General features: G+C 38.5%; 1 protein-coding gene across 10 annotated transcripts in view; it reads right to left on the reverse strand.

The window, feature by feature from the left end:
* Positions 1-18,867, reverse strand: part of GRIA4 (glutamate ionotropic receptor AMPA type subunit 4) — a 392,195-nt gene that overhangs the window by 72,035 nt on the left and 301,293 nt on the right. For all 10 annotated transcript variants that reach the window (XR_012132554.1, XR_012132555.1, XM_073239344.1 and 7 more), the window contains 3 exons: positions 13,041-13,199; positions 5,848-6,015; positions 4,499-4,603 (listed from right to left, as the gene is read on the reverse strand). Coding sequence is in view for 8 of the 10 variants with exons in the window: in XM_073239344.1 (XP_073095445.1) it covers positions 4,499-4,603; positions 5,848-6,015; positions 13,041-13,199 (432 nt within the window). In the remaining 2 variants the exon portion in view is untranslated. The remainder of the gene's footprint in view (positions 1-4,498; positions 4,604-5,847; positions 6,016-13,040; positions 13,200-18,867) is intronic.

An 18,867-nucleotide genomic window follows, 5' to 3' on the forward strand; every position in this document is an offset into this window, starting at 1 on the left:
ATGGCTATCAACTGACTGCTTGCTCTGGGATAGACACTATATTCAATGTGTGTTTTTTTTTATATGTTTCTTAAAGTTTATACACATAGCAAATGTAAAAGTAGGTATAGTTATCTGTATTTTGGAGATGGGGGCCCTTATTAGAAGTTTAAATAAGTTGCATGAGGTTATATTCTTGTATGGCCGGAATTCAAAATTTGGGTCCATATGATACCAAGTATTTGTTATGCTACACAGCCTACCAAAATGGGCATTCATTTAACTCTTGCCAAGCTTTCTTGAATTTCTGGATTCAGCTGATATAATTAATATCTCCAGTAAAATGTGCAAAATTGCTTACTGGTCTGTATTTACTATTTGTTCTAACATGTTTGAGAAGTCTCTCGTTTCCTCCAAGTTTCTTAACTGCTGTGTTAGTATTTGTGAACACATTAAAAGAAAGTAGGCATTAACATGTCAGAAAGAGGCCGTTTATTATTCACAGGTGTTGTATGTATAATTCAATAACTGAATAGATGGAAAAAAGAATTTTCATTAATACGGCTTTGTCCTGAAATTTTGAGTATATGTCAATTCAGCAAACATTTTCAGTTGTCCATACGAATCCATTCATCACTGACATTTATTTATTCATTCAGTGAAAAGTTGAGACCTAACCTCTCCTCAATTCTTACGTGTACTTTAAAAATAATAAAAACAACATGCCAATTGCTTCTTATTAATTCTCCCTTCCACATGACAGTTATATGGCATGAGAATGGGTTTTGCAATTTAGCATTCCATTAAGATGCAGCCACCTTTCAGAACTCAGCAACCCATTCTCTGAGAAAGCCATGTTTTCTTTCCCACAATAGAAAAACCACAGATCTGGGATGCATTCTGGAGAGTCCTCAGACGTTGGGAAGACCTTGACATTTTGCCTTTAAAAACAACCTGTGGGTTTTTATCTACCTCCAGAAGATAAATGATTTAGAAGTGCTGGAAAATTAAAATAATAAGCAAATTTTTACCACCTATATCTATGCCTTATATCTACTTGCAATTCTAGTGAAAAAAGAAAGCCATGGTTTGTGGTATGGGACCAATTAATGGTAGATCTTATGTGGGTCATAGACTTACTGGGAGGGAAGAGCACATGGGCTGGACAGTGATACAGGGGTCACTTCCTAAAGAAATGAATCATAAAATTCGGACCTAGAAACTTTACCCAAGATGGTGTTTTTCTCTCTAGCTCTTCACAACGTTTTACAACTTACAAAGAACTTTCTCAATGCCTGATCTCATTTAATCAGACAGGGAACTAGACATTTTTCCTAGAGACAGAATTTAGAGGGAAAATCCTTTTATAATGCTGGAAGCAAAAATATGGAAGCATCTAAATCACTAAATCTGGCAGGGGACATCAGAAAAATGTTTGTCTTCTTTGAACTCCTAAAGGTGAATTGTGTGCGAATATAACCATAATATAATGTATATAGATAATATGATGTATACAGGCATAATGTATTTGTGGGCAGACTTTGCCTGCATCTAAGGGTTGAGAAGAGATTAAGGGGCTTAGAGAAGCCCCTTTTGTACTCAAAGTTGGTTCTTTGGAGAGCTGATCTGGCCAGAGCTATCCTGAAAAATAATGTCTTTACGGAGTGTAAAATGATGTAGGCTCATGTATCTTCTCATCCCAGCTCTAAGGGGAACCCGCAGAGCCCCTGGGGCTGATGACAGTTCACAGCAGTCAGGAGAGGGGGCTCTGGAGCTCTGCGGGACTTGACTCCCGCCCCAACCCCGTTTCTGCCTAGCCGGACATCTCTGGGCAGGTTACCTTAGTTTCTCTGGGCCTCACTGTTCTCTTTTTTAAAATAAGAAAAATGAATCTAACTCCCAGGTTGTTGTGAGTATCAAACATAAAAATTCACATCTATTTTCCATTACTGTGTCTGGCATATAACTTGTTCTCAACAAGTATGTTTTACAATTAAGAATTCCTGGGGACATGCAGTCTGGCTCTAGAGCGCTCCCTCTGGTTGGGGGTGTGGGGTGCAGCTGCTGGAGCGACAAGCAGATTCCACCATACACAGGAGCTGGGGCTCAGAAAGGGTTTCGTGGCTTCTGCCTAATGAGACTTCCAATCAGTTTTCCTGCTACAGAAGTCGGACAAATGGTGGGCTGACTCTCTGATCTATTTTCAAAGATAGCTCTCTCTTGCTGGCAGGTGTTCAATTTATCAGAACGATTGCTTGCTTCTCAGACATACTGCTGAGTCGTGCCAGCATAGGGGAGCTCATTTTTAAGTTTAATATTCCTGACAGAATGCCCAAGTTGATAGTTGCCACAGAAAAATGAAGATGGATGCGTCTATACCATTTTGTACTTTGTATTTCTTTTAAGAGTCAGACGAATGTTGGCTGAGTGTGAAGATATACTGTTCATCTCTTTCTCAAGTTACTCGTTAACTTTCTCCTCCAGAAACCTTAATTTTTATTGCCATCATGGTTCAACAGGGCATGGAAAGATTCCATATGATAAAAAGCCCACCTGATATTACTGCTAGTTACCATCACTTCTTTTGCCCATTCTTTCTTTGTAGAGAAATCGTTTCATTTTCATACTGCTTTGTGAAATAGGGAATTGTCTTTTGCATTTTAGAAAGTTTCTGCTTAAATGGCTAATTTTGAAAGATCTGGTTTGTGTTGGGAAGGTGTGCCTGTTTTACCTCTGCTCACCAGTTGGCCAATGTTTTTAGGAGTCCATGGAGTATTCTTTCTGCACCCCAGCTAGCAGAGACTTTGCTTAAAATAAGCCTTTTCTTTCCTGTTGCTAGCTATGTGCTGACACAGTGGTCAGAGTCACTGTTTACATGAAGTTCCCTAAATTTCTTGTCGGGGGCATGTCTCAGGCCCCTGTGGTGGGCAGCAGCCTCGGAGGAGTCCATCATGTACCTCGGCTTCCCTGTTGCCGTCCATCTCCAGCCGACCTGATCTGAGCCAGGCCAGCTCTGGCCTGCCCTGTGTTAGCTGGCAGCCTGCACTCAAGGAGCTGCCACTGCAAGGCTGAAAAGCTAGGGATGGTTTCCATGACAGCTTCGTATCTCTCCCTCTCACACCTGTACAGGAGTGTGCACCAGGACAGACTGGAGCAAGACCCAACTCGGGAGGCATTTGCTGTTTTCCATGTATGACTTTGACTGTCCCACTTAGGTTCTTGCTCCTTCCGTTTCTACCTATTCAAACTCTAACTCATGGCCAAGTTTAAATCTCACCTCCTCCAGGCACCCTTCCTTTATATGTTTTTTTTTCCTAGCAGGAAGTGACCTCTTTTTGGAATTTCCATATGCCTTCTCTTTAATTGTCCTGTGGAACTTATTATATTCTATTCTACTACAAAATAAACTCCTTTAGAACAGGGCCTACTCAGACAAGGTAATGATGTAGAAAGGTTCTGGGGTCAGACGAATCTGAATTAAAATCTTTGTTTTCTCATTTATAGGCCTTAGACAAAGAACTGTAACCTACTGTACAGTAATTTTTCTCATTGAAAAAGGGAGATAGTGGTACTCACATTACGGGCTTGTTGGGAGGATTAAATTGTACCAAGTCCAGTGCTTGGGACATAGCAGGCACTTCATAAACTGTAGCTATTGTTATTACATTAAAGCAGGAAATTATATTTGGGAAAGTTTATTTGAACACCAAGTGTTGAGACAAATAGTGTTTTTAGATAAGGTCACTTGAGCATCTTTTTCCTTCAACATCCTGTCTAAACCTAGAGGAAAGGAAAGTTAAAAATCATATGTGTTAGGTTAAAAAACTTATAGCCAACTACTGTGGTGGGATTCTATGGTCCCATTATGCAAAGTAGTTTTGGATGCTGGTGAACTGTGGTGCCTCATCACATCATAAGAGCTGCAGAGTTACCTTGGGAAATCCAAGAATCTGGCACCAGCAGCTTCCCGACCTTCCTGGCCCCTCAGTGGGAGTTCCTTAGGTGTTTCTCTCTCTCCTCAAGCTGAACGACTCTAAATAACCTTATCTTCTATCTGCTCTCACCTTTGCTCGTTTGAATGTGTTTCCTTGCTTTCATCAAGAACATGCAGCTTGCTGTAAGTATGCCCACACCTTAGAAGTAGTTTTCTTTGTTCTAATGATCTCACAAATGACTGCAGGCAGATGCATTGCTCTCTTGCCTGCCGTGGTGCTTTCCTGCACAGAGAATTTTGTTTTGTGGGATTCCTTCCACTAAGTCTTAAAAACACATGTGTATAACTTCCACTTTGGATAAAGGGCATATACAGTATATAAATTAACTTGTTTCAGCTTTGGCATGGTGTTAAATATCAATCCTCTAACACAAAAATTTATTTCAGCCCAGATCATCAAAAAAAGTACTATTTGTAGGAACTCACCTTAAAAAAAGAAAAAGTTGAGTATCCAGCTACCTTTCACTTATCAGCCTTTAAAAAAGTCAAACGCAAACTGAAGAAACCAGCTCAAGAGTGGCTCACCTTTCTAGGCCCTGTGCTCTTCAGCTCAAACACATCCATTGTGTAATTGACCCGACGTCCATAGTGGTCAAACTGAACGTTCCCTGTCAGCCCTTGGATTCGAACCTATGAATGAAAAAGAAAACCCATATATGTATTCATTTGCCATTTCACTTACAGAAATCTTGACTCATCTGCTAGGGTTATGGCTACACATTGCTGTAGAACTATACACTTTTTAAAGCAGCTCACTAAAAAAACCAGGGAGTACTTGAGCTACTGGGATAGAATCTAAAAGGAATATCAAAGGAATGCAGAAGGAATTCTGCTGGATATTCGGAAGATGAACATGTCTTATTTGCTTTTTATATTATGAAGCTTCCTTTGTAACAAAAAACTTTCTCAATATTGAAGTATTGTTTGTAGGAAGGGAAATATGGTTTGTTTATACTTACTTTTCAGTTTTATCTATACATTCACATGACAGATTAAATAGCCCTGATGATCACACCAGATCATATTTCTATTTCTCCTTGCTAGTATTAAAATTAAGACACAAAAAGTTAAAAAATATAAACATATTTTTGAAAATATTGAAGTGGAAAAATGAATTATTCCACATATTCTTTTAAATCATTTTAACTTACGTTCTGAACCCATAGCACCACAGAACATTTAAAATGTAATATTAAAAATATATACATATTGCATTGATTATTTGAAGAATAGTGTTAGCATAACTGTAAAAGACTAAAACAAATCACTCAATCCAAGGTTACAAGACAATTTAAAGATCTACTGAAGTAGTCATTAATAGTGTTTAAAAAATATTTCTGGTTCTCCCCATAATGGCGCCGAGGTAAGCTTGTTCTTTCTGGATGCTTTGTGGTTGGCAAGGTCTAAGCGACTCCGACACATGAATTGTAAGCAGATGTGATGACTGCCACTGCTGGGCCAGAGCATCTAACTGACAAGCTGAAAGCTCCCCACAACTCTCTTCCCCTTTGCAGCATTCAAGGTGGTGGCCTCTCTCTCAACCTGGGTCCCTGCGTGATCACACTAAGCAGTGCCCAGTGTGTGTGAATGAAAATTAATCTAGCGTGAATGAGAAATACCCTTTTGATGTTTTAAGTCACTGGGACCCAGGGTTCTTTATTATTGTAACATAACCTGTCTTATCCTGACCATGTGTCTACATAAGATATAAACACCAGTATTCTATTTAGAAATGTCTCAAAAATGATAATGGCTGGATATATTAAAACGGCAATTATAATTTATATTTATTCTCAGATGAATTATTCTATTTTCTTGAATATGTCACTTAAACAAGACTGAAATAAACTGAACTTAAATGAATTGTGAGTCACCTGTTTGAGTGTCCTCTCCATGTCAATTCCCTGGCCCCATGGAGCAGCGGGGTTTGCCAGACAATCCCCAGCATTTCCTCTCCTGGAGATATCAATCTTCTGTCTTCTAAGATTGCGGAAAGTTTCAGCCATCACCAGGACTCCATCGTATGTCAGAGCAGACGTGTACTAACAAAATGGAAGCAATTATAATAGCAAATGTTGAAATCTCAGCAATCACCAGGAGTAGCCTGGGAGCTCTGTGGGTTTAGGACAGAAAGCACCATCGCGTCTGAAGGACAATTAAATTACTGATAATTGACACCAGATTAAAAAATGTCTATTGCTTTATTACGAAGACTGTATACCAAACCTTACCACTCTGATTTGAAAAGAAGAAAACACACTCTGAAAGACAGAAATTCTCATGCACAGCTTTCCATCCATTGGACAAAGCAAAGCCTCTAGGTGAGGTCTTTTTGTTGTGTCCAAATAGAAACAGCTAATATACAAAACGCTAAGTGCTGTATCGCCACAGTCTGCCTTGTGCTGTGCTGCTGTGACACACCCAGGAGGGCCATGATGTTTCACTGTCTTCCCCTCCAAAAGGCCTCGCAGGCCTCCCTGAGATTTAGTATATTTATTTACTTGAAGTGTACATCTTTGTTCAGTTCCTCAGAAGAATAAATGGGAATGTTTATTGTTACTCAGATACAGGATGCCAGAAACCACATTTGCTTATTTAACAAATGTGTTCGCCCCATCACTGGATTACCCATGGATGAATGCTATGCACATGCCCATTGGGTGTGCTCGGGAAGGGTAAGTCATTTCTCTGGGTTCCACTGTCATCTAGGATGGAAGTGGAGAAGTGAAGTACAGACCACCTGATTTCTGGTGATTGGCCCATACTTCTCTTTGAGAAAAGATGGAGCCCTCAGGGACAGATTATTAAAGTTAGGAGAGGAAGTGAGGAATAATGGAGAAGAAAATGTGATTTGTTTAATTTGAAAATAAAAAGGACGGAATACTTGAAGTTTGATTAGAGAATTCCTAAGCATGTGGAAAATATGGTATAATTTTCCTGAAGCATGGCCGAGCATCAACTGCTAATCATGACAAAAAACTACATGATCTCTTTCAGGAATTTCATATGGTTGAGTCTTTATGATTAACACATTCTAAGCCTGTACTAGACTAAATTTTGTGCTGCGGAATATGGAAGATGATCTCCTTGACTGTTGCTTGTAAACAAAGAAAAATCACTTGGAATTGGAATTGTGGAAAGCAAACTTAGTCAATATGAATATTAGGCATAGCAGCCAGAATTCCAGGGAAGAAAAGGACTAAAATGTGGAAAATAAAAAGAATATAAATTCTAACAAAGAAATTTTCAATGGTAGAGAACCTAATTAAAAAGTTTCATCAGAAAGATTTATGTGAGACGTGTAAATTAAGAGCCATGGTATATATTCTTCAAGAACATAACAAAATGCTCTTAAGGACAGGCAGACACCCTCACAACTGGGATGGGGTGGTTGAAGGAAATGAGCAAGGTGCTGTACCAAAGATGAATATACCTCCTCATCTGTGTGGACCAACACAACTTTGACCAAGGAAAGTCAACAAATCATCTTTTTGTAAGGAAAGAAAATAAAAACAGGAGATGAAGTAGGACTTACTAAAAAACATACAGGGCAAGAGAAAAACTCAGTGCTAGTATTTTAGGATCAAGAGAGGAAAAGGGAAAAATATTGTTGCTTTTTTAATAGGGAAAAAAAAGCTGAGAAGAGATGGCGTCAAAAAGCGAATGCACTTGCTGAATTTTAAAAAGTCCATCCATTTTTATGAAACAAGTGAACTAGAAAAAAGAACAGATATCACACAGAGCAGAGCAGAGCAAAGCAGACATTTAGCCAGAGCAGCAAAGGCCTTTGACAGGCCATAGAGCTGATGGATGGACAGAAGCAGTAGCTTAAGTCAGTTTTACCTTTCCAAAGGTAATTCTTCTCCTCAAGTCTTACTGTGCTAATGTCCAAGAAATCATCTTTATGGGCACTTACTTCTATATAGCGTCTAGAAAATCTTTATTAAATAAACATTTCATTTTGGGTAGGTAAAACTAGGTCTTGGCCTAGAGTTATTTACTGCTTTAACCAGTTATTAGAATGGTGGAATGAGTTCTATTTACCAAGGTTTGTAGATAAGACGGTTTGACAGAATCATAGTGCAGCAGCAAGAGTCCAGACTTTGAGAAGGAAGAACTAGGTGAATTCTAAATCTCCTACTCACAGTTTTATGGGAATATGAAGTACATTTTTCAGCTTGGGATCACAAAACAGAGCAAGACCAAATAAAACAAGATAATAACGTCTATCTCCTGTGGTTGTTGTGAGGATAAAATTTAAATAGTATCTGAAAGCTCCTTGAAAAATGTTCGGGACACTGGCTGGAAATGGTGAAGATTACAAAGATGCATAATAGATGGTTAAATGCTCCAAGGTTTATGGAAGTGAAATATTAAGTATACAGATACTTATGTTAAGGCCTTCGTGAGAACTACACAATCAACTGTTACAGAGATTACAAAGGAGAAAGGGATAGTATTTACTGCAGGTCTAAGAAAAGGCTTCATAGAGGAAGTAGAATTTAAGATAGAGGCTTGGAAGATGGTGGGTTTGGACAGCTGGGAATGAAGGTGGGGGGCCCCTGAAGGAGGCACCGGCACAGGGACAGGTAACGAGTGGAAAAACTTAGGGCAGTTTGACTTGGCCAGGAGTGAGCAGAGGGATATACAACTGGAAGAATTGTTTGACACATATTATGGAAGATCTTCATTCCAAAAGATTTTTTTTTAAGGCTGGAGGAACAGGATCAGAAATCGTGCTGTAAATCTTGGTTGCAATACTAAAAAATGAAGTACAATTTAAACCAGTACATTTGATTCTCATAATTCATGGATCCCAGAATTGCCAATTTGCCTACTTGCTAAAATTCATTTGTGACCTCCAAATCAAGGTCACGGCAGACAGGTGCAGAGTGTTGGCAAACTGAAGTCACCTGAATGCACATTCCCAGCCACAGTCAATCAAGGCAACGCTCTGACTTCTTATTTCAGCTCTCATGCTGTAAACAAGTGTCCTATTTGTGATCTATTTAGTGCCAGGCTTTTCACAATTTTGTACTTTTTGCCGATGACTTCACTGTTTAAAATGGTCCAGAAGTGTACTGTTGAAGTGATGTCTAGTGCTCCTCAGTGCAGGAAGGCTGTGATGTGCCTTATGGGGAAAACACGTTAGGTAAGCTTTATTCGGGCACAAGTTATAATACTCTTGGCCATGAATTCACTGTCAATGAATGAACAATGTATTAAATAAGGTGTCTTTAACCAGGAACACTTGTGAAACAATGTGTTATGTGTTGTGTTGATGAGCCGACAATAATGCGACCAGAGGCTTGCAGGAGCCTAGCCTTGGTTTTTCCCAGGGCCAAGGGCTCAGTATTCCCTCATTCAGGGCTCACGGCAACTTTACAGAACATGAATAATGAGAACTGATTGTATATATTTATTAAATGATTACTGAGTGCCTAGTATCATGCTAAGAGCTGAAAGATGAGAAAATGATATATATTTATATATAAAACAAAGTTTCCAAAGCTGTGGCATAGATAAATCTAGCTGGAGGTTATCTGTCAGGTGATCCTGGGATGGCCTAAAGGCAGGACAGGGAGAGACTAATCACACCCAGGTGATCAGGGTGGGGGACCACCGGGGACACACCAATCTTATGTTAATATTATCATTGAAATGAAAAAATCACAGTGAGCCACAAAACACTGCCAAGAAGTTTGAAACCCATTCTAGACACTGCAATTTAAAGTGTAACAAGATTGTAAAGAGCTGGTTTACAAAAGATAGGCTGAGATAATGGTCTGCCAACATGTGGTGTTAGGAGAAAAGAAATAAGACTGTCCACCATGAGAAAGAGAAGGGCGAGGGGTCTCTGTACACGCCGGTGACCCGGTGAGCGGGCCATGCTGCAGAGCAAACTTTCCAGATCAGAAATGAATTCAGAGGGAGGCCTGAGGATCTTCTCTGCGTGCGTGACACTTGATGGGACTGAGCTTTTGGGATGATTTACGTCTGAACCTGCTTGAAGGTAAAAGGGAGACTACAAGAGTTCGCAAGGCTCTTTCAATCCGAGGATCATTTGCTGCATGAAAATACCTTGGCTTTTTAGTATGTTTTGGTATATATAATCTACACATGAGCAGTGGTGTATGTGGTGGTGTGCACTTGTCTAAGACTCAGGAGCCCATGCTTCGATCCTGGGCATTCCACGACCTGGTCTTTGACTTGGGGCAGCCAATTAGCACACCCACTTATCTTGTATTTTTTAACCTGTAAAATCAGAGGGTTGAGTCACAGTACCTAACCCATAATGGATACTCTATAAATGCTTTGTTTTGAAATTCTGTGATTCTAGAGAGCGGTAAAGATGAAATGACTAGCCAAATTCCTATAGTACAGAGGGAGAACTGACATAGCTGGTGGGCAAACTTTAATGATTAAGAAATGAAAGAACTGAGATTCTCTACCCATAGACTGTAGTTTTCTAAGCTTGAATTTCCAAATTATTAGAAAACTTTTTACTAGAACACACTGTCAGTGGAAACTTAGTAAAAGTTGGTAAAAATGATGCTCATACACAATAGCATCAAAAAGAATAAAATACCTAGAAATAAACCTAACCAAGGAAGTGAAAGACCTACACCCTGAAAACTATAAGACACTCTTAAGAGAAATTAAAGAGGTCACTAACAAATGGAAACTCATCCCATGCTCCTGGCTAGGAAGAATTAAATTTGTCAAATTGGCCATCCTGCCCAAAACAATATAGAGATTTGGTGCAATCCCTATTAAATTACCAACAGCATTCTTCAATGAACTGGAACAAATAGTTCAAAAATTCATATGGAACCACCAAAGACCCTGAATAGCCAAAGCAATCCTGAGAAGGAAGAATAAAGTTGGGGGATCTCGTTCCCCAACTTCAAACTCTACTACAAAGCCACAGTAATCAAGACAATTTGGTACTGGCACAAGAACAGAGCCACAGACCAATGGAACAGAATAGAGACTCCAAACATTAACCCAAACATATATGGTCAACTAATATTCCATAAAGGGGCCATGGACATACAATGGGGAAATGACAGTCTCTTCAACAGATGGTGCTGGCAAAACTGGACAGCTACATGTAAGAGAATGAAACTGGATCACTGTCTAACCCCATACACAAAAGTAAATTCAAAATAGATCAAAGACTTGAACATAAGTCATGAAACCATAAAACTCTTAGAAAAAAACATAGGCAAAAATCTCTTAGGCATAAACATGAGTGACCTCTTCTTGAACATATCTTCCTGGGCAAGGAAAACCAAAGCAAAAATGAACAAGTGGGACTATATCAAGCTGAAAAGCTTCTGTACAGCAAAGGACACTATCAATAGAACAAACAGTATGGGGGAATATATTCATAAATGACAGATCCGATAAAGGGTTGCCATCCAAAATATATAAAGAGCTCACACACCTCAACAAACAAAAAGCAAATAATCCTATTAAAAAATGGGCAGAGGAGCTGAATAGACAGTTCTCTAAAGAAGAAATTCAGATGGCCAACAGTCACATGAAAAGATGCTCCACATCATTTGTCATCGGAGAAATGCAAATTAAAACCACAATGAGATATCACCTCACACCAGTAAGGATGGCTACCATCCAAAAGACAAACAACAACAAATCTTGGCAAGGTTGTGGAAAAAGGGGAACCCTCCTACACTGCTGGTGGGAATGTAAATTAGTTCAACCATTGTGGAAAGTAGTATGGAGGTTCCTCAAAAAGCTCAAAATAGAAATACCATTTGACCCAGGAATTTCACTTCAAGGAATTTACCCTAAGAATGCAGCAGCCCAGTTTGAAAAAGACAGATGCACCCCTATGTTTATCACTGCACTATTTACAATAGTCAATATATGGAAGCAACCTAAATGTCCATCAGTAGATGAATGGATAAAGAAGATGTGGTACAGATACACAATGGAATATTACTTAGCCATAAGAAAAAAACAGATCCTACCATTTGCAACAACATGGATGGAGCTAGAGGGTATTATGCTCAGTGAAATAAGCCAGGCAGAGAAAGACAAGTACCAAATGATTTCACTCATATGTGGAGTATAAGAACAAAGGAAAACTGAAGGAACAAAACAGCAGCAGAATCACAGAACCCAAGAATGGACTAATAGTTACCAAAGGGAAAGGGACTGGGGAGGATGGGTGGGAAGGGAGGGATAAGGGCGGGGAAATAGAAATGGGGCCTTACGATAAGCATGTATAGTGTGTGTGGGGGCACAGGGAGGGCTGTACAACACAGAGAAGACAAATAGTGATTTTACAGCATCTTACTATGCAGATGGACAGTGACTGTGAAGGGCTTTGTTGGGGGGACTTGGTGAAGGGGGGAGCCTAGTAAACATAATGTCCTTCATGTAACTGTAGACTAATGATACCAAAAAAAAAATGATGCTTATAAGTAGGAGCTCAAAAGCACTAAGTCAGAGTTTAAGAAATGTTATGCCATTATTTCCATGATATCTAAGGAAGGAATCTATCATTTCAAGTGAGGAAAGTGTGTTTATAACCAGAAATTTACCAGCTTCTTTTGGAAATACCATTAACATATTTCAGCAACGTCTGTCAGAAAAAATTAAACAACTCAACCTTTCACTGTTAATTTGGAAGAGGAACTCTGGAGGAGCCTGGATATTTTACATTTCTACCAGTTTTCCAATTTACCTATTTATAAATAACTTTTCAAACCTGGTTTTTATGTGGGTGGAACAGTTACAACGGTCTTTCACATTTTAAATACTTAATTAACAAACAATTTTTAAATAGTATATAATTTCAAAATAATAATAATAGTAAACTACTTGAGCTAATGCCTAGTAACTCTGCTTTTAAATACAGAAATTTCAAAATGATTAAGTTCTCATGCAATGCAGTGATAGTGACAAAGTCATTCAACCCTATCCCTCATTACATCTGACAAAATATTAGTAGAAGAATTACTAATATTTTGTAGAAGAACTGCATAATGAATATTCTACTTCAAATTTTAGAATCACACAGGACAAAAGCAAATACCTTCGGAGGAGTCTCAGATCCTGGATACTCCCTCTGATCTAGTTTCTTCCAGCGATCCATGAGCTTGGTCACCATAGGTGTACTGAAATCTACTAACTGGAACCCTGTGACATTGGCCCCTCCATGTACAAACCTCTCGAGGGAAATATCCTTGAATCCCTAGAGAAATCAATACAGCAGTCTGTTTAGTTCATTCTTACCCATGTCAACTCTTTAATAGTAAGATAAATTAATAACCAATATGTACATCTAACTTGATTTCTAACAAAGTGATAAAGATGCAATATGTCCATTCCCCTGTTAAATTCTGTCACTCAAAATCTAATATATGAGAAAAGGATATAAGTGTTTTCAGTTTAGTTCAACTCAACAAGTATTACTTGAGTACTTCTTAATGCCTTTTATGAAGCATGAAGGGAGATCTGGAAATGAATATGACAGCATCAGAAAGCCTTCTGTTACGGCCATAATTGCCTTCTGATGTAGCTATGTAGAAATGTGTCTTACGTGAAGGTAATGTAAAGGGATGATGGTACTCTGACTCTGTGATGGGTAACACCTTTCCAGAGGTGGTTAGTTTAATTAAAAAGTGATCTAAAAGTAGAAAGAACTGATCATTTGAGCCAGGGAGCATAAAGGCTTTGAACATATCAGTCACTACAATGCTTAAAGTCCTGGGAAAGGTAGTGGAAGAGAAGAGAGCAAGACAAGCCATTCATGGAATCCTGTGTGGCAGGGAAAAAGATGGTGTCACCAGGTGGAGTGAAGAAGCTGGGAAGGAAGTTGTCATTTCTCTCAGTTTGGAGGCAGTTATTTGAGTTTCAAAAATTATGGAAAGTTATTTTCTTTCTATCTATCATCATCATCTAGCATTCTATCACCTATGTATTAACTATCTTCTATTTGGTTTGTTTTATACCTGGCCCCTTTTTTTCTACTAAGTATTTAAAATGCCTTACAAAAATACATACTCAACAAAAAGTCAAACAAATAAACAATCATAAGAAAAATGCAAAAAGCCTATTAGGGAAGTGAATTAATAAAACCAAAGGTATTAGCTCAGAGAAAAGTAAACCAGACATACACAAATGTGTGCACACACATACATTCATGCACATGTTTATAGCATTTGAATTTGTTGTCTTTTTTGTTGTAGTATTTAGGAAAGTTTCTTTTGAAAATATGAATTTGATTAAACTGTTTTGAGGGTTCTGGGGAAAGTGTTTTATCTATTATTTTAGGTATTTATTATTTTATTTATTTTTTGGTGGAAGTAAATATGCAACATTGATCCTGCAAAGAGAGTAGGAATCATGGAGAAGAGGAAGACCTGGTGTTGCTTGTCCTTGTGAATGTGTCTCAGCCATGATTTGGAAACTTCTGCATTTTTTTGTAATGACAAAAATGGTTGCCTTATTAATGAATACATACACATTGTTGTTTGGCTATCTAAGAAGAAACAGACCCAGTCTATTGGCCACTAGGCAGATGTTCTATTGAGAGCCCCAGGAGTGTATATTAATAGCTAATATTGATGCCGGGTTTCTGGTATGCCAGGATTTGTGCAAGCACATTGCACAGATTATCTATCTAGTTTAGTTTTCACAATGAGATTATGAGATACAGCCTATTATTTGCCTTATCTTACAAATAAGGAAGCCCAGGCTAAGTGGGTTAAAGCAAAACTATACTAGATCACCAAGGAAATATATATAATATATATTAGAACTTAGATGATCTTGAGTTTGGTGTTTGTTTTTTTCTCCATGTTCCTGTATATTCTCTTTGTTTGGGGGCAGAGGTGAGTGGGGGGAGGATAATAGCTTTATTGAGTACAGCTAACATAATTAACATTTTAAGAAACAATCAGTCAGTTTTCTACAGTGTTGTGCCATTTTGTACTTTCAACATAATGTGTAAGAACTCCTGTTGCTTCACATCCTAGACAACATTTAAAATTGTCAGTGTTTTAAATTTTGGCCACCTAGTAGCTTCATAGAGGTACTTCATTGGAATTTTTTAAAAATTCATTTGTCATCATTAATCTACAATTACATGAAGAACATTATGTTTACTAGACTCCCCCATTCACTAAGTCCCCCCTAAAAGCCCATTACAGTCACTGTCCATCAGTGTAGTAAGATGCTGTAGAATCACTACTTGTCTTCTCTGTGTTGCACATCCTTCCCTATGCACCCCCTCCATATTTTACATGCTAATCGTAAGGCTCTGTGGTTCTGCTGCTGTTTTGTTCCTTCAGTTTTCTTTTGTTCTTATACTCCACATATGAGTGAAATCATTTGGTACTTGTCTTTCTCTGCCTGGCTTATATTCATTGAGCATTAATACCCTCTAGCTCCATCCGTGTTGTTGCAAATGGTAGGATTTGTTTTCTTCTTATGGCTGAATAATATACCATTGTGTATATGTACCACATCTTCTTTATCCATTCATCTACTGATGGACATTTAGGTTGCTTCCATATCTTGACTATTGTAAATAGTACAGCGATAAACATAGGGGTGCATCTGTCTTTTTCAAACTGGGCTGCTGCATTCTTAGGGTAAATTCCTAGAAGTGGAATTCCTGGGTCAAATGGTATTTCTATTTTGGGCTTTTTGAGGAACCTCCATACTGCTTTCCATAATGGTTGAACTAATTTACATTCCCACCAGCAGTGTAGGAGGGTTCCCCTTTTTCCACAACCTTGCCAACATTTGTGGTTGTTTGTCTTTTGGATGGTGGTGATCCTTACTGGTGTGAGGTGATATCTCATTGTGGTTTTAATTTGCATTTCTCTGATGACTAGCGATGTGGAGCATCTTTTCATGTATCTGTTGGTCATCTGAATTTCTTCTTTGGAGAACTGTCTGTTCAGCTCCTCTGGCCATTTTTTAATTGGATTATTTGCTTTTTGTTTGTTGAGGTGTGTGAGCTCTTTATATATTTTGGATGGCAACCCTTTATCGGATCTGTCATTTATGAATATATTCTCCCACACTGTAGGGTACCTTTTTGTACTATTGATGATGTCCTTTGCTGTACAGAAGCTTTTCAACTTGATATAGTCACACTTGTTCATTTTTGCTTTTGTTTCCCTTGCCCGGAGAGTTTGTTCATGAAAAAGTCACTCATGTTTATGTCCAAGAGATTTTTGTCTACATTTTTTTCTAAGAATTTTATGGTTTCATGACTTACATCCAGGTCTTTGATCCATTTCAAATTTACTTTTGTGTATGGGGTTAGACAGTGATCCAGTTTCATTCTCTTACATGTAGCTGTCCAGTTTTGCCAGCACCATCTGTTGAAGAGACTATTTCCCCATTGTATGTCTATAGCTCCTTTATCATATATTAATTCACCATATATGTTTGGGTTAATGTCTGGAGTCTATATTCTGTTCCACTGGTCTGTGGCTCTGTTCTTGTGCCAGTACCAAACTGTCTTGATTACTGTGGCTTTGTAGTAGAGCTCGAAGTTGGGGAATGAGGTCCCCCCAACTTTATTCTTCCTTCTCAGGATTGCTTTGGCTATTTGGGGTCTTTGGTGTTTTCATATGAACTTTTGAACTATTTGTTCAAGTTCATTGAAGAATGTTGTTGGTAATTTGATAGGGATTGCATCAAATCTCTATATTGTTTTGGGCAGGATGGCCATTTTAACTATAATAATTCTTCCTAGCCAAGAGCATGGGATGAGTATCCATTTGTTAGTGTCCTTTTTAATTTCTCTTAAGAACATCTTATAGTTTTCAGGGTATAGGTCTTTCACTTCCTTGGTTAGGTTTATTCCTAGGTATTTTATTCTTTTTGATACAATTGTGAATGGAATTATTTTTCTGATTTCTCTTTCTATTAATTCTTTGTTAGTGTATAGGAAAGGCACAGATTTCTGTTTGTTAATTTTGTATCCTGCAACTTTCCTGTATTCCAATATCAGTTCTAGTAGTTTTGCAGTGGAGTCTTTAGGGTTTCTTATGTACTATATCATGTCATCAGCAAATAGTGACAGTTTAACTTCTTCTTTACCAATTTGGATTCCTTGTATTTCTTTGTTTTTTTTCTAATTGCCGTGGCTAAGACCTCCAGTACTATGTTGAATAACAGTGGGGAGAGTGGGCATTGCTGTCTTGTTCCCAATCTCAGAGGAAAAGCTTTCAGCTTCTTGCTGTTCAGTATGATGTTGGGTGTGGGTTTGTCATATATGGCCTTTATTATGTTGAGGTACTTGCCCTCTATACCCATTTTGCTGAGAGTTTTTATCATGAATGGATGTTGAATTTCTTTTTGTATCATTAATCTACAATTACACGAAGGACATTATGTTTACTAGGCTTCCCCCTTCACCAAGTCCCCCCCACATCCCCATTCACAGTCACTGTCCATCAGCATAGTAAGATGCTGTAAAATCACTACTTGTCACCAAGTTCACAGTCACTGTCCTTCAACATAGTAAGATGCTGTAGAATCACTACTTGTCTTCTCTGTGTTGCACAGCCCTCTCCGTGCCCCCCAACACTATACATGCTAATCGTAATGCCCCCTTTCTTTTCTTCCTGCCCTTATCCCTCCCTTCCCACCCATGCTCCCCAGTCCCTTTCCCTTTGGTAACTATTAGTCCATCTTTGGTTCTGTGCTTCTGCTGCTGTTTTGTTCCTTCAGTTTTCTTTTGTTCTTATACTTCAAATATGAGTGAGGTCATTTGGTACTTGTCTTTCTCTGCCTGGCTTATTTCACTGAACATAATATCCTCTAGTTCCATCCATGTTGGTGCAAATGGTACGATTTGTTTTTTTCGTAGCTCTGCGTAATATTCCATTGTGTATATGTACCACAACTTCTTTATTCATTCATCTACTGATGGACATTTACGTTGCTTCCATATCTTGGCTACTGTAAATAGTGCAGCGATAGACATAGGGGTGCATCTGTCTTTTTCGCACTGGAGTTCTGCATTCTTAGGGTAAATTCCTAGAAGTGGAATTCCTGGGTCAAATGGTATTTCTATTTTGAACAGTTTGAGGAACCTCCATACTGCTTTCCATAATGGTTGAACTAATTTACATTCCCACCAGCAGTGGAGGAGGGTTCCCCTTTCTCCACAACATTGCCAACATTTGTTGTTGTTTGTCTTTTGGATGGTAGCCATCCTTACTGGTGTGAGGTGATATCTCATTGTGGTTTTAATTTGCATTTCTCTGATGACAAGCGATGTGGAGCATCTTTTCATGTGTCTGTTGGCCATCTGAATTTCTTCTTTAGAGAACTGTCTATTCAGCTCCTCTGGCCATTTTTTAATTGGATTATTTGCTTTTTGTTTGTGGAGGTGTGTGAGCTCTTTATATATTTTGGATGGCAACCCTTTATCAGATCTGTCATTTATGAATATATTCTACCATACTTTTTGTTCTATTGATAGTGTCCTTTGCTGTACAGAAGCTTTTCAGCTTGATGTAGTCCCATTTGTTCATTCTTCCGTTTGTTTCCCTTGCCCAGGGAGATATGTTCAAGAAGAGGTCACTCATGTTTATGTCTAAGAGATTTTTGCCTATGTTTTTTTCTAAGAGTTTTATGGTTTCATGACTTATGTTCAAGTCTTTGATCCATTTTGAATTTACTTTTGTGTATGGGGTTAGACAGTGATCCAGTTTCATTCTCTTACATGTAGCTGTCCAGTTTTGCCAGAACCATCTGTTGAAGAGACTGTCATTTCCCCATTGTATGTCCATGGCCCCTTTATTGAATATTAGTTGACCTTATATGTTTGGGTTAATGTTTGGAGTCTCTATTCTGTTCCACTGGTCTGTGGCTCTGTTCTTGTGCCAGTA

This window comes from Manis javanica, chromosome 6 (assembly GCF_040802235.1).
Source record: "Manis javanica isolate MJ-LG chromosome 6, MJ_LKY, whole genome shotgun sequence".
In the NCBI taxonomy this organism is placed as follows: Eukaryota; Metazoa; Chordata; class Mammalia; order Pholidota; family Manidae; genus Manis; species Manis javanica.